Genomic DNA, 26,669 nt, shown 5'->3' with positions numbered 1-26,669 from the left:
GGATGCTACAAGTATCCTGAATTCTGGGGTGGCCTAAACTATGCAATATCTCATGCTTGCTTTTCATTTAGTTCAGTCCAAAGGGTTAACATCAGTTGGGTTGCATGCAATCATATCACTTCTTGGGCACTGAATAAATATTGTTTTTGTCATCCATTTTTTATGTTCATCACTTTGACTTCCAAACCATTTCTGTTATATAACGAGCAATTGTAAAGAACGCATGTATAAATTTTCTCAGCTTCACCTTTTCTGTTACATATACGCTTTTATCTGTTGTGCACAATAACAAAATACAATTTCTCTGTGTTTACAAAATAAGTTTATTATGACAACCAGGCATCGGTTTGGCGATAGAGTGAAAGATAGGGTGGGTTTAGCATTGGCGAGGATAGTGGCAAGGAAATCTATCACAGACATCTGGTCTGCATTGACTCATCTCTGTCTTTCTCTCTGCCTTGTTGACTCAAAACAATCCATTTTTATTGTCTCATTCCATAAATTGGAATTCCTATTGTCCTTTTTTTTATGATTGACGTCACATCATGGTCAATTTATGAGACATTTGCTATTCATTTGGAAAACTTAGTGTTTTCTGGGATCATCCGATTCAAAAATCCAACCATAATCCAACATTTCTCTTCCAGTATCATTCTTCATTCTACTTACTGCATCTAAATATCATTCGCTTTTATTTAAGCTTTAGTTGTTTCTCTTCTATTCACAAGATATAAATACCCCCCCAGGTCCTTCAAGCAATCAGGAAATCTTATTTTCAAGCAAATAATTTCCCATTTTAAGCAACCATTTATCCTGTCTTGAATTGGTTGAGCCGGCTTCTTTTACAAAGATTAAAATCAAGATATAATGATAATACACCTAATTTCCTATTTTGATCAAAATCCATTAAAAAAAATAAAAATCCATTAAATTGAAGCATAAGCTTAAGGCGATCGTAAGAACAAACTGAAATGCAAGGGATCATGCTTTATTGGTGTTTTAGCTGTCGCATATTTTCTCTTGATGTAAATAGAGGTACCACTGAATAGGCTTAATTAGGGGGTGATATAGCAGTCACATATTTTTATATTTTTACTATTTCTCATGATGTATAGAGATAAGTCTACCACTGAGTAATTGGCTCATCGACCAATCAAATGACTTGTTGTATGAACACAGTAGTTGGTCTAGTTCTTTGAAATGTTTTCCAGACAGCAGTTGAAGTTTCTCTCCAATCCATCATCCTAAAATGGAATTTACAAGGATGCATGGTGCCTTCCCTTTTGTAAGGATTAATGTTGATTAAGGATTATTCATTTTCAGTATGACAAAATAAAATAAAGGTATTTTTTGTTAAACAACACTATTGTCTACTTTTTCAAAGCGGCATTTTATCTGTTTTGAACCTGGAGTAAGACAGGCCATCGATCTCAACTAAAACTTTAATTATAATGATTATGGATACCCAATTACCATGCATTCATTCGTTCAAAATTCATAATGATCAGTTAAATATTATTTGGATTCATCGGACTACTGTTCTCATCTTGAGTTTATTTTCACAATGTTTCGGTCGATGTAACCCCCGACCTTCTTCAGGTGTATCTTGTCAAACTTGGAATGTCTCTGTCAAACTCGCAAGGACCCGTGGCACTGCGGTTAGAGTACTTGGAAAAATGAATTGTAAAAAATGATATTCTCCTGAAGGTGGAAGGTTCAATCCTCTTTGTGAGTGACTGAAGAACAATACAATCACGAAGGACATCTATCCAGTCATGGCTGATGGAACAAGAGCATGCTACCCCCATGAAGTAAATAAAGGCTTCCACTCGAAATTCCCTCCAAATTCCCGAGTTTGACAGAAACATTTCTGAGGATCGACAAGGTACACCTGAAGAAGGTCTGAGGTTATATCGACCGAAACATTGTGAAAATCACACTCCAAATGAGAACAGTAGTCTAGTGAATTCAAATAATATGAATAACCAGTCCTCATCTCAAAAATTCAGAAACGGCATATCAGTTAAATAGTTTAAGATTGGATCTTGTACATATAAATTTATAAACATAAAAACATACTTTATTTTACATAGAGATTATATTTATTTCATAGGAACCACTTTGTTTTTAGGTCCTGGATTTGACCATAAACTATATTCGATGGCGAGGCCACAGCTTACAGACTTTGGGGAGTGTGGAGCCACCCTTTATTTGCCATTGCTTCCAGGTCCACTCTGACCCGGAGTGGTAGTACCTGTTAAGATCTCAACTATGGGTTAAATAGAAACTGACTTAATAAGCAAATATACTCTATTAAAAAATTGTTCTTCAAAATCACTGGATTCGGCGTTAAATAACCTGAAAAAGGGTTGGTATGCTGTAAAACAAAAATGAACAAACAAACTTCTTTTTTATAATCATGACACTAAACTAACCCCCACACATTTCAATGCATATGTTTTTGGTGGAATTGAATTTTAAAAATCCCTAAAAGATGTTCAGCAATACAGAATAGCCGACACACATGTGCGTGCACACACAAAGACATAAGGCAGACAGACAGTGAGATTATTTTTTGTATTGCCATTTGGGCTTAAAGTCAGTATGTTATATTACAAAATGAACGTATGAAAGCAAGAAAATGACAAACGAAAAGGTTGAGTTTAAACGTTTTATTTAAAGTTTAAACGATCGTGAAACGAACTGTTTGGTGTGTCAGAATAATTTGGCGGCGGTGGGGCGTTGGTAGGAATGCTGGTCGGGTGTTGATATGAACTTTGCAACGATCTAAGTTATTGTCAGGCTGAGGTGGAAGGGAGGGGCGATGGCAGGAACATGGCTTGTGTGTTCTGGTGACTGGAGTACGTGTCCGGTGGTGGCAATGACAGGAATGTGGCTTAGTGTTCTGGTGTCTGGGATACAAGTGCGGCGATGGCGGAAAAGGAATAATCCTAATAGCAGGTGTCACTGTGAAGAGTTGGTGACAGTGGCTCCTGCTATTGGCAGGCAAACCTTGCTGTCTGGTGTGCAGTGGTGATCTGGCTATGGCGGTGGCAGTGGAAGAGGAGTATTCTTCAAGGCTTGCTGTTCAGTATCACGACTGAAATGGCGGCGATGCAGCGGTGCAGCGGTGTGGCAGTGTGGTGGTGGCGGCAGTGACGGTGGTGGCACCGGTGGCACAGTGATTTCAATAGCTCGTGTCACTGGTGAGGGGTTAACTGCTGCTGACGGAGTGAGATTTACAGCTTGACATGCAGGGGCCGATCTGCCTGCTTGTTGAAAAAGCTGACATTTTTATACTTGCGATGTGGACATATAGTAGTAGACAAAAGATTTGGGTTTTATCATTGGTCAGCGTTTTCAATTTTTATTCGTGTTTGAATTTGTGTTTTAATGTGTTGTAGGGAGTTGTCTGTTTGGTGTTTGTATACATGTGTTATATCGATTTAAAGCTAAGAAAGTTGTGAATGTGTTCTAGTAGGTGTTGTACTGTTGCAGTGTTTTGTGAAATAATTATTTGTGTTTGTATAGTGCCGGAGTTGCATCTGCTGTGATGTTTGTGTTTTGTATTTTGATTTTTCTTTTGATGTGTGGCTTCCTCTGGCGGTTTTCTTTGTTCCAGTGAGGTGCGAGTTATTCCGTTGATGTGTGTTCATAAAAAAATAGATCTTGATGTTGTGATGGTGTTTAGTGTGTTCGTTTGCATTGTATTGATGAACGGCTTTGTCTTAGCATCGCCATTATTATCAATGTCACTGCTCCTGCTGGTTTCTGGTTTATTCACGTAAATATGGAGGGATATGCGATATAACAAGTAGTAGGGTTAAAGAAAGGACATGTTTTGTTCTTGGGAAATATGAACATTTGGGAGGTAAATAAGCAATAAGCAGAAGATTTTGAAAACATATTTTAACATTATTAGCGTCAAGCACATACTGAAAAATGATTTTAAAATTTAAATCAACATTGGATTTAGAAACGATTTAAACTAGAATAAAATTTAATTTAATTTTAATGTAATGTATTTTAAAAAGAAACCTCATCATCTATAATGTAAATCTGTCTGTTTAAATGTATGTATGTATGTTTGTTTGTATGTTTGCCTAAAACTTTCGACAGAGGCGACGGATTTTCACAAGATCGGTTTTGTTTTGAAGTTTGACCCTTCGGACGATAAATATCGAAAAATTGGCTAAAAACATTGATTCGTTCACCCTTAATTGGACACTTTTCTACATGGAGGGGTCACTTTTTTCACCGATATTTTCGAAAGTCCTTCTCTCTTTTTGATTGACTAGCCTTAATTTAAACCTTCGCCCTTCCGGTTTGGTGATGGCCACAGCAGCAAAGACGTCACAGTTTGTTTTTTTTTTCACATTCTTTTCCTCTTTTGTGATAAGAGTTCGAGCCTGCCTGCCTATTACCACTTTTTTTTTTTTTTTGGCTCAACGCACACCTCCAAACACCTGGGCAACGCCGGAACCCGGGCTGGTTAATACTAAATCTGGGTGGCAATAAGAAAAATAAACTGAAACAAAACAGAAAAAGTGAGTCTATAATGTGACTGTTGAACATCAATTTATAATCTATGGGACCCTTAAAGTTCAATTTTAACGATGTTTTAACATGAAGAGGCGTTGATTCACCTGAAACTTTTACAATTTTTACAACGATTTTTATTGAAAATAAAATATAAAAAAAGACATTATTGAAAACTATACAATGAAAAATAACAAAATTATACAATTCGTCTTTATTTGTATTTTTAATAACAAAATTATTTCAAATAAAAGATTTTTTATTTGAAATTTTATAATTATGTTTTCAATAATTCTAAATTAAAAATGCAAAAACTGTTTTCAATAATTATTAATAAAAAAATGAAAAAAAATGTTTCTAACAATTCTTAATAATAATAATAATAATAATAATAATAATAATAATAATAAAGATCGGAAAAGGCTGTTTTTCATAATAATGAAAAGGCTGTTTTTCATATATATAGTAATTTATAAAATATGTATGGCGATTAAGCTACACTGAATATTCCGCGTTTCATCCACTCTGGGACTCTTCAGGCTTATGCGCGAAGCAACCACAGAATTCGCGCATAAGCCTGAAAAGTCCTGGAGTGGATGAAACGCGGAATATTCAGTGTAGCTTAATCGCCATATATATTTTATAAATTACTAACTAGCTCTACCTACGTATTGAGCACTTTTGAAGTAAATACTTAAAGTTTACACATAAATCTATACTTTCGTATATTAATTTTATGTGAGTGAATTAAGTAGTTATATATATATATATATATATATATATATATATATATATATATATATATATATATATATATATATATACACACACACACACACACACACAGGGGTGATATAAACATGAGATAAAATAGCGAAGGAACTATTTTACCTCTTCACCTGTTTGGGTTGCACCACGCTGAAAATTAGGGAAGACGTTAGCTGACTTTAACCAAAGAATTAAATATCCGGCCGGCCATTTTATTCAAAAGGAACAGATTTTCTATTTAAGGGGAGATAATTCTAATTTCATTTTGAAGGGTGTCAAATGAAAAGTAATCATGAATTTAGACAAGTTTGTTGCGAAGACATTAGTTTTGCTCGAAAAGGAACGAGATGCCGAAATCGAAGAGACCAGGTAATACGTTTCTTCATGACTTTATTAAAACTCAAAGTGGAAAACAATGTTTTATTTGCTTTCCGCTAGTTAAAAAATAAAAATACTTTTTACACGTGTGATGATTGTAAAAAAAAAACAAACACAATAATTTGTATTATTCGCACACCTATTCTCATCTTGACTGTTATGTTTCAGGTCGATGTAACCTCCGGCCCTCTTAAGTACGTCTTTTTGAACTTTGGAATCTGTACGGAATTTAGAACTAAACATTTTATATAATCAACGGAGATTGTTCTCATTACGTCAGCCAAAATTCCCGAATTCAAAATGTTCGAAAAAGATGCACTTGATGGAGGTCGGAGTTTAGATCGACAGAAACAATGTCAATATAGCAACTAGTAGCTCGAGTTCTTCTTCACCCTCATCTGAAAAAAAAAAAAAAAAAAAAAAGATGCTGAAACTTTAAGGATTGTGTGTATGTTTTGATTTAGCAAATTAATTTAAAGATTTTCATGTGTGATATTTTTTTTTAATTTTGATAATATTGTCAATATCTTAACCATTTTTATTAATCTTGAATAAAAATAAAAAATATTTTAGCTTTGCTTCTACAAGAAAAAAAAAGCCAAAATAAAATGACGCAATATAGAGAAATCGTTCAAGAACTCCATTTTACATCCAATGAATTAATCTTCAAATAGTTTATTAAAAAGGTGCTTCTTCGTTATTAGAGCGAAAATCGAAATATTGAATTCTAAATGCAGTATTTTGTATCAGAACTTTGGAATCCCTATTAAATTTGTCGTAGACTATTCTTTGACTAATTCAATAAATTTGATTTAAAGAAAAACAAAAACGCTATTTTTTGATAATATTTTCAAGTTTTACGATATCTTTTTTTTTATTATTAAATTGTTAGGTAGAGTATAGTTACAAAACACTGTCTCCCCATGTTAAGAATGGCTTTCTAAATGTTATTATTTCAGCACAGTACAATAAGTGCATAATTATGCACTGCATAAGTGTCAAATAAAAATTATGATATTTTATTTTCGCTGAATGATTTTTACCTAATGTTGGAGGGGATTGTGTTATCGTCTAAAGAAAGTTCAGTTTTTGAATGTGTAAAAAAAAAAAAAAAAAAAAAAATTTTTTTTTTTTTTTTTTTTTTTTTTAAATTACATTTTCACCCCAAACAAGGCACATTGCCACTGTGGTGTAGGAGGCTACTATCAGGGGCAGCAACTACTGGGGCACTATGTTGGGATTTGGGCAGCAAGATGTCGGTTCACATTACACTTTAACTTCTGCATGTCAGTACAGTTGGGGAAGCAGGGACCTGGAATGGAATTCCAGAGTCTAGCGGTTCTGGGGAAGAAACTACTGGAGTAGAAAGATCTTTTACATCTAGGGATCTCTGTGCGGTGGTGGGATTTAGCTGCCTGTCGGGTTTGTCGAGGGTGTCTGCAGTTCGTCAGAGCATTCACCATTAAAATACTTGTAGAACAGGCAGAGGGATGCAATGTTTCGTCGATGGGACAGAGGCTGAAGCTTAGATGCCAATTCAGGGCCTATCAGATTGGCGACTCCCTTTTGAACTTTGTCTAGGAGCAAGAGACTAGCAGCAGATGCACCAGCCCAGATGTGACAGCAATACTCCATACATGCGCGAATGGTGGCCTTATAGAGGTACAGGATACTTTCAGGTGTCAGTAGTTTTCTAGTACGGTAGAGAGAGCCTACCTTCTCAGCGGCCCTGGCAATGTTTTCAATATAATTGTTCCAACTCATGTTTCCTGTGAACGTTAGGCCAAGCAGTTTGAAAGATATACTCTCAGACAGGGAGTCACTGGCCATTGCTATTGGTGGCAGAGAAGGTTTCTTGTAATTATTGAAGGAAACCAGTTTAGTCTTGGCAGCATTGAATGTGACCATCCATTTTTGTCCCCATTCAACTACAGATTGGAGGTCATCCTCTAGTGTTTTTGCCATTTCTTTAGTTATGTGTTCATTTGTTTTCCTGTCATGCCTGTTATAAAGTGTGGTGTCATCAGCATATATATACCCATCTCAGAGGCAGTTTTGTCGGGGAGGTCATTAATAAATATTAGGAACAATGGAGGTCCAAGGATAGACCCCTGAGGCACTCCCGCATTTATATCACACTGTTTAGATGTACGACCATCGAGGGCAACCTAGATCCTTCTCTTATCTAAGAAGGATTTAATTATGTTAAGTATTCTACCAGTGATACCGTATGATTTAATTTTCCCGATGAGACCCTCATGCCATACCCTGTCAAAAGCCTTAGATATATCTAGAGCTACCGCTCTGCCCTCCACCGCTTTGTCCACTGAATGGTATATACGTTCAGAGATTACAGTGAGGATGTCTGCTGTGGAACGGGATTGCCTAAATCCATATTATTTGTCAGTCAGAAGTTTAGCATCTGTAAGGTGACGGACTAGAGCATGGTTAATTATGGTCTCAAATATTTTGGCAAAAAGTGGGAGGAGGCTAATGGGGCGATAATTTGCTGGGTCAGTTCTTTCGCCAGAATTCTTGAATACTGGTACCACAGAAGCAGTTTTCCAACAGCCCGGAAAGCATGATTCATTAAGGCATTTGTTGTAGAGTTTGGAGAGAACTGGAGCTACTCCGGCTGAGCACTTTTTTAATAGTACAGCTGGGATGAGATCAGGTTCACATACTTTTAAGTGTCAAGGTTTTTATGATAGCATGTACCTGAGCAGGGGTGATTTTTGGATCGTCTAGCGTGGCGTCTGTCCGCAAATGCGTTTTTTAGTGGTTTCAGTAAATTCTCTCTTAGCTATCGCTATTTCTTTCTTAATGTTATTTCTAGCTTCTATATACTTATGTCTGTTTGAACTGGACATGTCGGTTAAATTTGCGGTATGCATGCTACCTTTGAGCAATGGCAGTTGCGCTAGTAGAAGTAAACCATTGGGGAGAGTGGGGCGTGCTATAAAATTTCCGCATGGGAACATGTGCTTCAATTGCTGTTTTGAACCATTCAGTGGTCTCATTTGCGCACTGTTCAGCAGGAAGAGAAAAAATATTTCCCAATGGGGCATCTCTGATAAGATCTCTGATGGCTTCCCAGTCAGCCTTTTTATAATATCTCATTGTTTTGAGCAGTGACTCTTCAGTTTTGGGTCTAGAGTCTAGGGCGATTTCGACCATTATCACTGCATGATCAGCGTTCCCGAGTGGGCTGTCAGCATTTGTTATATAATCTTCGGGAACTGTGGCCAGAAACAGATCTAGAAGTGATGCGTGTTGTTCTTGCTGGTCAGGGAAACGGGTTGGAAACCTAACCATTTGTGATAGGGAGTGAGATATAGCAAAGCTATGTATTGTGCTGCCTGCTGCATGTGAGTAGAGAATCCAAGCCAATTTTTGTGGTGAACATTAAAGTCACCAAATACATGTACTTGTGCGCTAGTGTCGAGGGAGAGTGCTGTGTCTATGCTGTCAGAGACTTTGTTTATTATGCTGCAGTCCTGGGTCGAGGGAGAGCGGTAGATAAAATTGTACTTTATAAGTGCAGAAAGTTAAATTGGAGTGACAACTTTGAAAGAAAAGGAAATACAACTGTGTATTACTATCAATAATAGTTAATAGTAATATGTAAAATGTGAATAATGATAAGTGAACTGTGATTAGACGGAAAGACTGCGAACATGTGCATCTGTGAAATTTATGTGAAAAAGTGTTCTGTTACCATAGGTGTGCATGCTTCAGGGCCCAACAAATGTAGACTTTTCAGTGGTACGAGGAAGGGTTTTTTTTTTGTTTTTTTTGTGAAAGTCAACTGGGACTTCTGTTATAATGCCATCAGCTGATATCAACTGTAGTGAAAATGGATGAAAAGGCTGGACTCCTAAGCATTTGAATTAATAGTATTTACTCAGTTTACCCCACAATCTCTGGTAATTTTGTATTGGCATCTTCTGGCAGATTATATGATCAGCGGTGGATCGCAGTTCTTTATAGAGTGCCAAACAGCACTTCAAAAGCTTCCTCGGTTCAGTGATGTTTCTTGGTCTTCTAGAAGGGAACTTTACAGGGGAGTAGTGATCGGGGCAGTTGATTTGTTTGACGAGCGGTTCGAGTGATTAGGGGAGGAGATTCACTCTGAGTGAAGTTGAGTGCTAAGTACAAGTGATCTTAACAATTCTGAATTCTCTCTGACCTTTCAATTGGCCTGAAACACATTACCCCCCCTCCCCAATGCCATATAACAGTTCCAGAATGGAGGATAATGTTTTCTTCCAGTGCTATGAAATCTGGCGGGCAATTTTCTACAAGGAGGGGTCGCTTTTTTTGCTGCTATTTTCGAAAACGTACACCTCCTAACACCTGGGAAACGCCGGACACCAAAGCTAGTCTAATGTATAAAAGGCAGAATGGGCGTGCATGTTTGTGTATGTCCACGTTCAATGGGGGTTCTCACATCGGTTAGATTCCAGAAGTTTACTTCTTAGATTCTGATATCTTAGATTTGCAAACAGATATTGTCTCTATTTTATTTTTTTTTTTTTATTAAACAAAATTTCTAGCATGCTGTTGTCTCTGCTGTTTGTTTGTCTTTTTCGTATAAATAAAGCAAAACTATTGGAACGCAACTGCTTCACCTGGTCTTCTGGCCGGGTAGTATCTGTTCTGTAATTGGTCCTTGGTCAATTTAGAGGAAACCCTTCATACTGAGACAATTACTATTTATTTGGATACTGCCAGAGTGGAGCTGGTTTTCCCCCCACGTTAAAAATGACCTTGTGTCTAATTTGCTTTCGTGGGAGGTTTAAAAGCAACACCATTTTTGCAAGTCATCTTTTGATTTTAGATTGACTACGTTAAATTTGAATGCTTTACACTTCTGGTCGCGTGATGGCGTAGCGGTAAGATGTCAGATTTTCTTTCACTTTCTTTTCTGCCTTGGCGTCGCAGGTTCGAGACTGCCTGCTTGCCTACTACCACTTTTTTTTTTTGCTCAACACACACCTCCAAACACCCGGTAAATGCCGGGCACCCAAGCTAATCTATAATAGAAATCTCACCTGTCTGTTTAAATGCATCTTTGTATTTCTGCCTAAAACTTTCGAGAGACGCAACGGATTTTCGTGAGATCAGTATAGTTTTGAAGCTCAACTCTTCGGACGACAAATATTGAAAAATTGGCTAAAAACATTAATTCCTTCACCCTCAACTGGGCACTTTTCTACAAGGAGGGGTCACTTTTTTTGCCGATATTTTTGAAAGTCATCCCGTCTTTTCGATTGATTAGCCTTAATTTAAACCTTTGCCACTTCCGGTTTGGCAATGAGCACAATGGCAAAGGCACCATGTTTTTTTTTTTTTTTTTTTTTTTTCACATTCTTTTCCTCCTTCGCAGTATGGGTTCGAGCTTGCCTGCCTACTACCATTTTTTTTTTTTTTTTTTTTTTTTTTTTTGCTCAATACACACCTCCAAACACCCGGGCAATGCCAGGCACCCAGGCTAGTTTTAATATATGTTTCAGTTCAAAGATAAAAAAAAAAGACAGATATATTATCCATTTTGCTTTTTACTTGGTTTTTTTTTTTTTTTTTTTTTTAAATTTTAAAAGTAATTTCTTTTTTTGTAAATTTTTTCAACATTTATGTTAAAAATTCTTTGAAATGATTGACAGATTTCTTGAAATCTCTTTTTACAGATATCTTCATGAAAAGTTACCACCAAAAGAACTTGAGAGAAAAGGGGTTTGTCTCCTTAAGCTTCAGGTGGCCAATCATGCATCTGGACTTTATGGACGAACAGTGGTCACTTTTGAGCCATTTTGGATGAAAAAAGAGCTTCCCCCTCACAATATGAATCCTGGTATGTATTAAGCTAGATTTTCATTTGATAATTTTACTGTAAAACATTATAAAACAAACAAAAACTTTTTGATTTCTTCACTTCAACCTTTTTGGTAACAAATATCTTATGATTATTTTGTATATATTTTTGAAATAATCTACATTTTTACCTGTCTGAAGCTAAACCTGTGCTATTGACCTTATACGTCTTGGCACTTAGAGGGGAGGGAGGCCTCTTCAGTCCTGGTTAATGACCTTAGAGCTGGTGACTGCAACAAATTACCGGTTTGCAAACCTAAACTGCTTAAGGAATAGATAGGCTCTGCTTATCGCCCGGCTTTCATACTCCTTTGCCTATTAGCCAGACACAGAGGTGCAATTACAGGGACTCGATAGACTCGCAATGTTTAACCTTGTTTCTTGCCACATCCACATCTCCTAAATCTGGGCAACTTGGGGGTATTTGAGTGCCATATATGCCAATGCAATTGGATTGGGTTGTTTTTTGTCTGACAGGTTGAGAGTACCGGTTTGACAGTTTGTCTGGCTGCTGTATTCTGACTGAGAGTACAGGTGCCCTAACTCTTGGGTAACACTTAGAGCGGCTGCTCCATCATCAGTTGTATAATATTGGGGATGGTTGTAGTGCCATGTCACACATGGAAAGGGACCTTGCACTCATCTCCGGTGGGCTTTTGCAAGGCCACAATCCTGTAGATGAAGAGTTGGCTGATGGTCTACTTGTGTTGCATATTTGGTATTCTACATAACTGCCTTATCCAGCACCTCTCACCCTAAAACTGCAACTTTTAAATAAAATAAAATGGCATTTCAATCAAAAATTACGATTAAACCAGGCGTAAACTCAAACAAAACCATTGCCTCTTCCCTTGAGGCTTGCATTCACGAATATCCGTGGGCTTAGAACTGATTTAGATGATGTTGAATTATTTCTCCTGACAAACTCCCTGGATATCTTGGTGCTAAGTGAAACTAACCTACACTTCTCCTTACCCTCTAACCACTTTAACATGCCTGGTTATCTCCCACTTTGCAATAAGGACTCGGACAGACAGCGATAGCTACACCGAAACCACCAGAAAATGCATTGAAGTGCAGAAATTAGGAACACTATGATTTCTGGAAAAAGCTTCAACAGTGTAATAATGAGCAATCAACAGTTCCTCCGCTATCAAGCAATCATGAGGTTGCTTGCACAGCAACCCAGAAGGTTAAAATGCTTGCCAGTCGGTTTGCCTCAAATTCTACATTGGACCCAGCAAACCACCCCCTCCCTGATTTTCCTTTACAGACAGAAACCACATTAGATGATCTGAAAATCACCCCTTCTCAAGCACATGACATCATAAAAAACCTAGACACCTCAAAAGTATGTGGACCTGATCTCATCCCAGCTGTACTATTAAAAAAACTGCTTTGCTGAGGTTGCTCCAGTTCTCTCCAAACTTTTCAACAAATTCCTTGACAAATCTTGCTTTCCCGACTGCTGGAAAACTGCTTCTGTGGTACCAGTTTACAAGAATTCTGGTGAAAGAACTGACCCAGCAAATTATTGCCCCATTAGTCTCCTCCCTCTTTTTGACAAAATATTTGAGTTCATAATTGATCAAGCTCTAGTCCACCACCTTACAGTTGCTAAACTTCTGTCCAACCAACAATATGGATTTAGGCAAACCCGTTTTACCACAGATATCCTAACTGTAATCTCTGAACATATATACCATGCACTGGATAAAACAGTAACTAGATATATCTAAGGCTTTTGACAGAGTATGGCACAAGGGTCTACTCAGGAAAATCAGATCCTATGGCATTACTTGACAAATACTTAACATAATTAAATCCTTCTTAAATAAGAGAAGAATCCTGATTGTCATTAATGGATGTACGATGTAAATGCGGGTGTACCTTAGGGGACAATCCTTGGACCTTTATTATTCCTAATATTCATAAATGACCTCCCTGATAAAATTGTTTCTGAGATGGGGATATTTGTTGATGACACCATGCTCTATGGCAGGTACGAGGGGGGAAAAACAAATGAACACGTATATAAGGCAATAGAGGAAGACCTCCAGTCTGTAGTGAAATGGGTAAAAAATGGATGGTCACATTCAATGCTACCAAGACTAAGCTTCTTTCCTTTAATAATTATAAGAAACCTTCTCAACCACTAATAGCTATGGCTAATGATAAATTACCTGAAAGTACTTTGTTCAAACTCTTCGGCTTAACGTTCACAGGGAACATGAGTTGGAACAGATGACTCCCTCTACTGTACTAGAAAGTTACTTATGTCTGAAAGTATCTTGTACCTCTATAAGGCCACAATTCGCCCATGTATGGAGTATTGTTGTCGCATTTGGGCTGGTGCATCTGCTATTAGTCTCTCCCTCCTGGACAGGGTTCAAAAGAGTGTTGCCAACCTAATAGGTCCCAAACTGTCAGCTAGGCTTCAACTTCTCTCCCATTGATGAAATGTTTTATCCCTCTGCTTGTTTTACAAATATCTTAATGGTATATGCTCTGACGAACTACAAGCTCTTGTAACCCCCCTCGACCTAAATACCCCCGACAAACTCGACAAGCAACAAAATCACACCCCTACACAGTAGAGATTCCCAGATGCCAGAATGCCTTTTATTCTAACAGTTTCTTCCGCTGAACTGTTAGACTTCGGAATTCCCTTCCAAGTTCCTGCTTCCCTGACTGTACTGACATGCTGAAGTTCAAGTGTAATGTAAACAGCTTGCTAGAATTTGCTAGTTAAGGCATTAAGTGAAACTGCAATTTATTGTAGTTATAAATTGCCAAATAAAAAAGTGAAAAAATGTTAGATATGTAAAAATATATATATAAAAATAAACCGCACATAATATTTCAGCTTTCATGAAAATCCTCTCAAGTTGATCCGAAATGCAAAATAGTTCTTTAGAGAAAATGAATTCCAAAACGCTGGACTTATTTTGGAGTATTCAGTCAAACAATAAATTTTGATTGTAAAGTCCAATTTACAGTTTTAATTCTCTCTCTCTCTCTCTCTCTCTCTCTCTCTCTCTATATATATATATATATATATATATATATATATATATATATATGAGAGAGAGAGATTTTTTTGTGATAAATGCAGATATCAATCTAAAAAAGGGTAAAAAGGATTTGAAGTTTGATTTGAGTTGCCGAGTAAATCTTAGTAAAAGAATGTGTACAAAGTACAGATGCTATTTTTCCACAAGATTACTATACAGTCAAATCTCGCTACCATACCACCTGTTGGGACCGAGCAAAAGTGGCATAGTAATGAAGGTTTGAACAGATGAACTTATTTTTTCAAATAAAAGTATGTGTGAACTGAATCTGAAAAAGGAATGAATAAAAAAAAAAAAATGAAAAAAAAACACAACACGCACAATAGTAACATAGTAGCGAGATTATGGGGTGGAATAGTAAATTTATTTTATATTAAATTTTGTTCGGACCTAACAAAAGTGTTGTAATAGCAAGTTTTAGTAGTAAGGTTTTACTGTATTTACTGAAAATTTCATTTCATGTTTTGAAATTTATTCATAAAACTTGGGTCAGTTTGTCTTCATCACTTGTTCTATCAATTTCACTTTTTTTTTCTTTTTCTTTTTTTTTAATGTTATCAGTTTTGACATTTTATCATGCATCCTCATTTCAAGAATGAAAAAAAAGTGCTGAAGCATTCAAACAGGTAATGTCCAGTATCCCACCCCGCACACCACTTTTGTATAATCCACATATTTCTTTCATCGGCTTTGCTGATAACCTTGATGTTGTTTTGGAACTGTTTAAAATCCTGCATCACTGTCTCCTGACTTTCAAAGACTCTAATGATCTTGACCTTCAGTTCACTCTTCGTATGGACATCTAAAGAAGTTGAGAGAATTGTTGACAGATTAGATGACAGGTTAAGTGTGGTTGACAAAGTTGTTTGACATCCAGACCAGAATCTTCCAGCTGTTACATATAAAGTTTACCTATATCTATCTGGTTGATCCAGGGCTTCATTACCTTACTCAGAAGGTTGTTCATGTTCAACTTGAATGTCTCGGAAAAGAAATGAGGTTGCATGACATCACCGAAGACAATTGTTGTCACTGAAAATTTTGCCTGCATGTCTCTGAGCACATCTTTGGATGAGGCAGCAAGCCATCTGTTGTTCTTTGACAGAAATTATTTTCATTGGACAAGAAGCAGTAAATGTTTTAACTTATTGAGCAGTTTTTTGGCAGGTTTAAGTCATTTTTCTTGCAACGTATTTGACAGAAATTGTTCTTTGCTTATTTCATATGAAACATAACAAATGTTGTCCTCGTGCATCACCAGCCTAATAAGCTTTGCATCTAAGTTTTTCTCCCTGGCAATGTTGCATGTTGATTTGCTGAGTTCATTGGCAATAATCTCTTGAACTTCAGCAATGCACTGGTATTCTGACAGCATTGGATTATCAATGATGATATTATCTTGTAGTTGAATCTTGACTTTTTCAATTCCTTTCTGACCTTTTCTACCATCCTCCTGCTGATGATGAAAAACAAAGTCTGAAATCTCCTTATTTGTCCTGTCACAGATTCCAAATATGGACGCTCAAAATTATTCATAGCAAATAATTAAAAAAAAAAAAAAAAATGGAAATGTAGTCGCTGTTTTCATGAAGAAAAGACTGGTAACAAAAGTTTTTAAAAAGTGTGAGGGGGGTATAAGATTAGCTCATATTATTTATATTATTGGAACTACTGTTCTCATGTTCCGTGTTTATTCACACAACGTTTAGGTCGGTATAACCTCCAACCTTCTTCAGGTGTGTCTTATCAAACTCTGGAATTTTTCTGTTGAACTCTGAAAGTTTTCTGCCAAACTCTGAAATTCGCACACAATTCCGAATGGAACCCTTTATTTATTCAACAAGATACACCTGAGGAAGTTTGAAGGTTCATTGACCGAAACCTTGTGAAAATAAGAATCAAGATGAGAACAGTAGTATCAATCTTCCTCTCAAAAGTTCAGAAACATAAGGAAAGTCATTTGTATGTTTGTATGTCTACTAAAAATTTTTGTCAGCCGAATCTGACCGGGTCGAAACTGGTACCGTCTGAAAGAGTAATGCCTCAGATAAATAATATGTGAAAATGTCATGCACACCCTGTAATGTAAGATCCTTCTAGGTAGGAGCTTTAAACTCTTCATGATCCCTTTGGAGATGACTAAGTGAAAATGGATATCTATAGTTTAGATTACTAAAATATTGTGTGAAAATGATTGTCTTTCTTATTCAGCACATCTGAAAAAAAACTAACTCCCCTTTGCAGATTGAATGTTTGGAGTTTCTAAAGCTATATGGCTCTGGTAGTCAATTTGCATAGAAGGTATTATCATTAGTATATAAACTTTATTTTTCAATTGAAGAGGCTTATTATGAGCTGCATCAGGAAGGACCGACAGCTTCAACACTGATCTACAAGAAAAATGGATAAGTAAGACCCATAGCCTCTATTGAAGACTATATGATAAACTTATCTCTCAATAATTTGGTGACTGTGATGGTCTGTGTGTAAGTTGACTTTTAAGATTACTACCAACTGATTATACATATCTACCCGCTGACTGTCCAGACAATACCCCTCTGCATATTTGAAACCTGGCCGATGAGAGATAAATTACTGACCAATGGAAGCTTAAAGTACTTGACAACATTATGCACTATCATCACATTGATTAAATGTTGATAACCAGTCTGCGTCAATGATTTACTTTGTGACCACTGTTTGCAGTGACAACTTTAATGGTTTGATCATGTTGCTTGTTGTCAAGCAGAAGAATTAATTGGAGATATTCTTTTTCCACTATTCAATTGGCCAAACACATCGGTGGGCAGCTTAAGACCTGGACAACAACTATACAGGAGGAACTTAAAATCTCCAGTGCACATGTTGTTGGTTTTCGTCAAATGAATAGGGACTGGCTTGCTCCCTCAGTGGATCTCACACAGAACCACCATATATCAACTGCCTTGCTCAAATTTGCTATACAAGCGAAAGAGGAAGCCAACTCAACTCGTCCTGAATGAAAGCCACACTAAGAAAACAAAAAGCAGCATACACTCTAGATGGATTGAACTAGTTTACTCTAAAGGAAGAAGTTTATAGGGGAATATCAAATTCACAAGCAGTCCCCAATTGCATGTATATTCCAGACAGGGGAGATGACAACATCAGGGTTTTTGCAGTTCTTGCAGAGAGGTGTCAACATCCTCCTATGTGCTTGGTATTCCCAAATGGTCACTCATCTGGTACTGACCAGGCTCAACATTGCTTAACTTCAGTGATCTAATGAGAACCGGTATGTCAACATGATTATGCCACATATGAGAACAATGGATGAATGAAAAGTTTTTATTTGTTTTTAACAAAATAAATTTAAACAAATCTAAAATATGCATAAAATATGTTTATAAGCCAAATTACAATGCAAATATTATGAAAAACAAATGTTTATTCGTTTAAAATTAATATTTCAGAGATAGACTCCATCCTCAGAATTTTATACATTTTTTTTTTTTTTTCTCACCATGATGTTAAATTGAAGAAAAACATTAAAGAAAAACGTGTCCGTCTGCTGTGTTATTTTGAAATACCGGAAGAATACGCTTAGCACATGAAAAAGAAAAAAAAATTTATAAAATTCTGAGGTTGGAGTTTATCTCTGAAATATTAATTTTAAACGAATAAACATTTGTTTATTTTCATAATATTGCATTGTAATTTGACTTATAAACGTATTTTATATGTATTTTATTTTAAAATTTAAACGTTTCTATCACAGAAAATCGACTCTGACTTTAAACAAATCTATTCAAAAGATTAAAATTATTGTTTAATTTGGTCATTTTTAGATAATTTTCTAGATGGTCTTCAATTGATCTGTTGCTCTTAAGTTTGAAATAGCATTTTATCATCACGTTATGGTTTAACGCCCATTTTACATGAAAACAAACAGCTTTAATAAATTGACTTCCAAAGTAATCTATTTCTGCCTAGGTCTTTATTTATCCCTTTTTCCATAAGATCCCATTTATATCACTTCTTCCCTTGTTTTTCTTGGCCTATTCCTGTCAGTTGAAACTGTTACTTTAACTGTTCTACATCTACTAACCCAATAACTCTTATCTATTCTTTCAATGTAGCCATACCATCTAAGTCTCACATTCTGCACACCTATCTCCCAAAAAGAATGCTCATCTAACTGCACAAATCTTTCTCCTTTGTTCTCTTTCTACCTCACTGTAATATTATCTCGCCTTTCAAAATTGGTTGATGTTCACGTATGCAAATTACATGACATCTGTGAAAAACTCCAACACTTAGCAATGTGCTTTAGACCTCTTGCAAATGGCTACTCGACAAGGTAACAAAGGCACTTTGAATCGGCTATGTGTGGATATCTATTATCACAAGTTTACCAATTGTAACTGATTCAATGCAGGTTTGGGATCTAATGAGTACAAATATCTATTGTTATAGTATATCATGTTAAATTTGAAATGATATTTTCATTGGTCTGTATTGATTAAATTTGAAATAATATTTTCTAGTGGTCTGTATTGCTTAAATACAGAATATTTTCCTCCATCTATATTGCTTAAATTCATAAAAATATTTTCATCGGTCTGCAATATTTGGAAATATTTTCTTTGGTCTATACTGCTTAAATTTGAAATATTTTTTTCGACTTGCATTGCTTAAATTCAGAATATTTTTGTCAGTCTATAATACTTGAATTTGAAATAATATTTTCATCAGTCTGTAATGCTTGAATTTGAAATAATATTTTCATCGGTCTGTAATGCTTGAATTTGAAATAATATTTTCATTATTCGCTAATGTTTAATAGTATTTTTCTTTCTAAAAGCGCAAATTGAATAAATTTATTTTAAGAAAATCTTTTTTTGCTTTTTTTTCTTTACAGGTGACATTGTGCAGCTGAGTTTAAATCAAAGTAACCCGGATCAAAAAGAGGGTTTGGCAACTGGTCTCATCTCCAAGGTAACACCTTCTAGCATTGCTGTAGCCTTTGATGAATCCCAGAATTTGGAAACTCTTGATTCTGACGTACAATACAAACTCCTTAAAGTTGCTAACGATGTTACTTACCAGAGACTCAAGCAGTAAGACTGGCATCTTTCAATATCTTTTTTCATAAAAATCGCATTAAACTTTGATAATTTTATTTTGGTATTTCCAATTCTCATTCTTTAAAATTTCAATTACTGTTACTACTTTGAAGTTAAGTGTAGATATCATTTACCAAATCATCATCATTCATTTTATCGTCTTATTTCCGTTGATGAGAGGTCTGACAATTTCTGGCAGCATGCAAATCTACTATACGGCACAATCACGTTGACACACTGGTTCTCGCCCAATCACTAAAGTTAAGCAACGAACCTGGCCAGTACCAAATGGGTGACCATTTGGGAAGGCTAGGTGCTGTATGTACCTTCTGGGAAGGTTGGGCGTGGGGCCAGCACACTCACCCCGTAAAAAGAACTCAGTCGCATCTACAAAGTTGTAGATGGCCTATGCCCCTTAGGGGCTCAAGGCCATGGGTGCAAATCCACTCTCTTAGCTTGGCGGCGTTAAGGAATGATTTCATTCAAATTCTATTGTTTAAGATAGATGCTTGTTGATAATTAGCAGCTAAGATTTCTTGAGTCCTCCAACTTTTCTCCAACCTTCCACTTCAAGGGCTCTGCATATTCTTATGCAAGAGTCACTCCTCTCAACACGGCCAAACCAATATAGCCAACTGATCATCAAAAGTTTATTGAAATTTGGTATATTCAGCTTTGTCAACAGATTACTAGAGCTGATATGTTGAGTCTCATCTTCCTCGGTATCGCATATTTGTAGCAGTTACAGATAAAATAAAACATTTTCTCTCGCAAATCAATACTCCTCCCCTGCTGAATAATTCGGCCACACACTAACCAATCAGTTGGCAGGGTACATAGAGTCCATCTGTCCCCTAAGGAACTTTTTTGTGTCTTTAGGAACCTTGGTCAGCTGGCAGATAAGCAGTGAAGACAGACACCTTTTCTCTCTCTCTCTCTCTCTCTCTCTCTCTCTCTCTCATCCCTGTCCATTGGACACTTCAGCATAGACGGTTTTCACTGAGGAAAACTGTTGGCCGACCTGCAACTTCACAAAGAACTGCTGCCTGACCGACACACAGAACTTTTTACTCCTCCTTTTTTCAATGTGAACACAATTCAACCTTCAACTTTCGACCACCAAAATAAAAATTTTCATTGTTTTTTTTTTTTTTTTTACACAGTGATCACCACTTATCAAGGCCCGGAAGCCACTCAGGGATAAGGGTTATTGCAAGTACATTACGTTAGTGTGGAGATTTGATGAAGTGTTTACTTAAGGGGGCGGTTCATTAGGAATTTGTTAACATTGGACTTGACATCCAAGTTGTAGTCCGGAGGGAAGCAGGCAGACGGAACAGAGTTCCACAGGCGTACAGTTCTAAGAAAGAAGCTTTGTTCATGAAATCCGCGTTTTGATTTAGGCACAGATATAGAGTGGGGGAAATTTTTCACAGTGGATTCAGCTAGATGGGTGTTTTTCGTGAAAGATTGGCGAGGGGGGGACCAGAGATTAGGTTCAGACGAGCACCTGCCATGGAAATAACGATAAAAGTTTTAAAAAAGGTTTTGTTATTCATTCTGTGCTTTGTGTTTGACAATTATTTTATTAGGAGTGCTAACAAGCATCATTATGCTGAAGACGGAGAGTAAGGACTGGTTGGGGGTCAACAGCATCATCGGTGCAAGTCCATAACTAATCACAAACAAAAAATAAAGAAAAATCTTTGTATGCACCCATGAAAGAAAGAAAATAAAGAAAATTCTGTATGATGTACATAATCGTAACAAAATAGTAATATCATATTACAAAAATCACATAGATTGATCAGGTGGTTTTATTTAAAAAAAAAAAAAAAAAAAAAGAAAATCAATTTCATAGTTTAATGATCAACAATTTCTTGATGCCATGTTACAAGACAAAGGAGATAATTCCCAATAATTCAAACTTCTGCAAGATTTTAGACATCCATTCTTAACATAAGGAAGGGAAGAGGATATTGGAAAAACTCAGATTTGCTTAAAAGTTATTTTCTTTATAAAAATAAAACTACTTGATTAATTTTCATGATTTTTGTTGTACGATATTTTCTTTCTTCCATCGATATATGTACATCATAAAGATTTTTCTTTTGTTTTTCTGCTTTTATTCTTGGGAGTTATGGATTAGCACCATAAGTTTTAAAGTTCCCATAGAGATTGACTTTGTAATTTTTTATATCTTGAATAAAAACTGTGAAATATTAAACCAATAAAACCTAAAAAGTAAACTTTTCTTAGTTATAGTCAGTTAATGTACTTCCTAACTTCTGGTGTGTCTGCTACAGGAAGCAGTGATATGGCAAATCAGTTCCTTTGCTTTTTTTTCCCCCCCTTACGCCTATATCTCCCCTGTGCAAGTACTCTTTTTATTAACAGTGCAAATAAAGACTAATTGTGTTATTTTTATCTGTATAACTGGCACGGATACCTGGCATTGCCCGGGTCGACATAAAGTTCGGTTTGGACACAGCGGCTATACTAAGGATATTGAGCACTTTCATCGATACCCCCACAACAATTTCAAAAATACAAGAATGGAATCGCCCAAAAAAGAAGTATGTGACAACCTCCCCACTAGATGTTTCAGTAGAAGGGATACGAAGAGAAGCTATTCTCTGGATATTGAGCACTTTTTGTTGTCTGTGTGCTGGAACCCTCCCCCCCCCCACCATCCCCCCCCAAAAATAAATAAATGAATCAAAACAACTTTTCTTTCAATCAAAATTGCAATGAGTGTCTGTGCAACCGTAAAAAAAAAAAAAAAAAAAAAAAAAAAAAGAGCCACGGTAAGCAGGCTCAAACATGAAACGGGAAAGAGGAAAAGAGAAAAAGTTATGGGCAAACACTTTAGCCACGGCCACCGAGAGTAAGAAGAAGGCCTGTTAACTGAAAAATGCCTGCAGGCAATGTAGGTAAAATTTGTCAGACTGTCAGTACTATATGAGGGCCATTTGAAAAAGAGCAATAAAACATTCTTTTTAAAAAGAAAAAAGAACACAGTTCGATTAATTCTGAAACTGACCTTTTATTCAAAATAAAATTATGAATATTATCTATGTAAAATTAAGTAATTTTAAAGCAATGTACAATTTAATACTGATAAAACTAAATTATGAATTTAGGAAATAAAGAATTAAAAAACATTAAACACCAACAATGAATAATTTTAAAAGTGAAAACCATCGATAAATAATTTTCAGAATGAAAACAAACGATAAAATACAAAAAATTGAAATTAAACAAATAATTTAAATACAAACAAACAATAAAAGTTACTAGTGCAGAAATATTTTTTTAATTTAATTTAGAGAAAAATCACATGGGTTGAATGTTATTTTTTGGAACTTTTAGAGATTATTCGGACTAATGTTCTCATCTTGCGTGTTTATTTCACAATGTTTTATCATCGAATCTTGACTTCTCCTTTATTACATCCTCAGGCCGAAAATGATGTTCATATATCTAAAAACATAATTAAAGAAAACATTCATACCATAATGTAAACTATTGTTAAAATCTAAAAAAAGATAGTAAACAAACATTTATAATAATAATCACAGTGTAGTATCTGTTCTGATGCTACACTTCATTTGTTTTGTCCTTCACGACTGAGACAATTTTAATTTTATTTTTGTTCCTATTCAGACTGTCCCTTTTGGGGAGCTATATTTTCCCACATTAAAAACCGACCTTGTGTCTAACTGTGCCTTCGTGGGGAGGAAAGTAAATAAATTTAAAAAAAATATATTTTTGACAAATATTCTCATGTAAAAATTACTTGTTTATAATTCTAAAAATAACAATCAATTTTAATATATAACGTTCAGTCACAGCTAATTTCATTAATAGCCATGTGGTGAATAATTTTCAAAACGACTTTAGGAAAAAAATAGAGAACTTTAAAATATTTGGAAATACTCAATGAAAGGTTTTATTTATTATTAAAAAGACATTTTGATTATTATTCTCATGTAAAAATTATTTGTTTATAATTTTAAAAACTAAAATTAAATTTTCAACCTTCTTGATAGACTTTTTAGCCTTATAAGAAAATAAAGTTAAAAATATCAACATATTTGCTGTATTAGCAATAACTAGTATTGTTTCTTTAATTTATATTAACAATGTTATCAAATGCTATGAAAGTACTTGAATACAGTTCTAATTAGATACACATTTAATTATTAACAAATAACATTACTTTTAATTTGGTTGGAATAAAATTTTCCCTTCTAATGGTACGTATCCAAATTGAAAGTTGCTTCTTCTCTTTAGGAAAAGAAAATATATGTACTTTGGGGCCTTTTGGATAATTTCCCCGGCAATTTGGCACAATGTAAGAATAAACCCTGTTAGCAAACTGAAAACTAGATGAAACTACTACTGATAGCCTAGACCATATACCTACAAGTGGATCTGATAATGACGTCACGCTATCATGTGCATCGGCCTTCTTTACTCTTGGTAACCATGCTTTAGCCCACAGGACCACGAGTGCTTATGACATCATATATTGAAAATAAGATTTTTAAACATAGTTTTAATTAATTATGCGTGCATCATTTGCAAAAACAACGATGCAAAAACTGACCCCCTTCCAAAAAGTGAACCAGTTGACTGCCACAGAATTAATTTTTTTTTTCTAATTTTCACATATTATGCATCCGAGGGATTGTTCTTCCAGATGGACCGGTTTTGACCCGGTTGGATGCAGCTGTAAAAAATTTTTAACAGACATACAAACATACACACACACAAACGCATAGATGGCTTTCCTCTATATAACATGACGTTCAGTTTGGGCACAGCTGCTATACTAAGGATATTGAGCGCCTACATCATTGCCTTACAAAAGAACGGAATCGCCCGAAAAAACAACAACCTTCCCACCAGATATTTTGGTAGAAAGGATACGAAGAGAAATCGCTATTTTCCAGACCCCACCCCTCGTCCTTAAAAGAAAAATAAGTAAATGAATCAAAGCATCTTTTCTTTCAATCAAAATAGCGAGTGCCTGTGTGACTGAAAAAATAAAAGAAAAGAAAAAGAGCCACAGCAGCTGGGTTTGAACGCGAAAAATGTAAATAAGGGAAAAAAAAGTTACTGGCTAACACGCTAGCTGTCCTGGCTACGACAACTGTAAAATAACGTTTTAAACATAGTTTCAGTTTGTGTGACTTGCGAAAATTGTAACGCAAAAAGTAATCTTTTTTGCAAGAAATGGTCCAGTTGATCACCATAGAATTAATATATTTTTCTAATTTTCACATGTTATTTATCTGAGGCATTGCTCTTTCAACCAGTACCAGTTTCGACCCAGTCAGATTCGGCTGACAAAAGTTTTTAGTAGACATACTAACACACACAAATGACTTTCCTTTTATATAATAGATTTTGTTAATTTTTATTGTATATTTTTCAATAATGTCCTTTTCTTATATTTTATTTTAATAAATCGCTTCACAATAGAAATACTGAAGTGAAAGTCTTTATTTGCCTTGTCATCGCTTCCGGTAGAGCTAGGCTGGAAGTTAGGGAGTACGTTAGCTGACTATAACCCAATTCTTTGTTAATGTTTTTTAAAATCTTATTGGCGTTTTCACATTTTACTCCCAGAGCATTGACCAATCTTCATAAAGCTGAACGAGGAGCCTCCTGTCATCTTGTAAATGTTTTATTCGGTGAAGAAGACCTTTACCCACCTGAAGACCCTCGAGGTTTGTATAAAATTACTTTTTTTTTTTCTTAGTATTCTGGTTTTTAATTGCCATTTTTTTTTTTTTTTTTTTAATTATTAACACAGGTTTAGCTAAATTAAAATATTTTTTATTCTAAAAATGTAATAAATATGAGGTTTGTAATAAAGAAATAATTTTTTTTTTTTCAAATAAAAATATTTGCTAAATCCTAATTTTACACTTCCTTCATTATCTACCTACTAGCGGGGGTACCCGGCGTTGCCCGAGTGTTTGTTTCCGGGACGGGGGGGGGGGGGAGTTTTAAAAAATGTTATGGTAGGTAAGTAGGAAGGATCAAACCCGGAGTCATGAGTAAAAGTAGGAAAATAAAGTGTGAAAAAAAAAACAAAAAAAAAAAAAAACATCTGCAACGTTAACAGTTCGGCCACCAAGAAAAGTCCATTCCAGTTGTTTAGGGAAAAAAAAAAAAAAAAAAACCGACTACGGTAGGTCGGCGCAAATGTGAAAATATAATGTGAATTGTCCAGCACGCTAACCACTACGCCACAGAGCACTGCAACTTAGTTTAGTGATTTTAAATAACTTCACATGAAAGAACTACGAAGCCAAACCGGTGTTCTCTTCTCAACTGTTCCTTGTGAACGATCCCCAAACGGTGTTAAGTGGTGGCAGGGGGAGGAGGAATTTATTAGAGAGAAAATATTTTACCACTTCCATTGATCTTAACCGATTTTGGCCATGACTTCTCAGCAGAAAAAGTATAGAAATCTAAGATTATCGAGGAATTTGAGAAATAATAAGCCTATAACACACCTCAGATATTGTTCTGCCGTTTGTGCATATTATATTTGCATGAAATATCTTGATTTTTAATCCTATTAAGGTCAAAATCCCACGGGAAAAAATGAGTTCATTTTATTTATATAGAGATAACTTATCACTCAATAATTTCTGGGCCCAACTAATAAAACAACTTTTAAGCATAATTTGATTTTATTCATCAACTTAGTCTCTGTCTAGGATGATAGATTCCAACACTTTTCTATGCCTTTTGATATAAATTTGATGTCTTTTTTTTGTAAAACAATTCGTTTTTGGCCTCAAATATGTCTTTGCTTCTGATATCACTTCTTCATCGGAACCAAATCTCTTTCCCCAAGCAACTTTCTTTTATTATTATTATTTTAGATCTGCAAACAGCTAATAGTCAC

At 35.5% G+C, this 26,669-nt stretch overlaps 1 protein-coding gene across 1 annotated transcript in view; it reads left to right on the top strand.

Moving 5' to 3' along the window:
• Positions 1–5,520: 5,520 nt before the first annotated feature.
• LOC145254791 (DNA-binding protein SMUBP-2-like) overlaps positions 5,521–26,669 on the top strand; it is a 67,766-nt gene continuing 46,617 nt past the window's right edge. Inside the window, exons 1-4 of the mRNA XM_080113581.1 lie at positions 5,521–5,676; positions 11,376–11,539; positions 19,534–19,732; positions 25,376–25,476. Of these exons, the coding sequence (XP_079969707.1) occupies positions 5,600–5,676; positions 11,376–11,539; positions 19,534–19,732; positions 25,376–25,476 (541 nt within the window). The 5' untranslated portion in view covers positions 5,521–5,599. The remainder of the gene's footprint in view (positions 5,677–11,375; positions 11,540–19,533; positions 19,733–25,375; positions 25,477–26,669) is intronic.

This window comes from Euprymna scolopes, chromosome 3, assembly GCF_053919585.1.
Source record: "Euprymna scolopes isolate OS-2025 chromosome 3, ASM5391958v1, whole genome shotgun sequence".
Taxonomy (NCBI): Eukaryota; Metazoa; Mollusca; class Cephalopoda; order Sepiida; family Sepiolidae; genus Euprymna; species Euprymna scolopes.
Note: the sequence above shows the minus strand (reverse complement) of the source record. Positions and strands in the feature narration are given on the sequence as shown.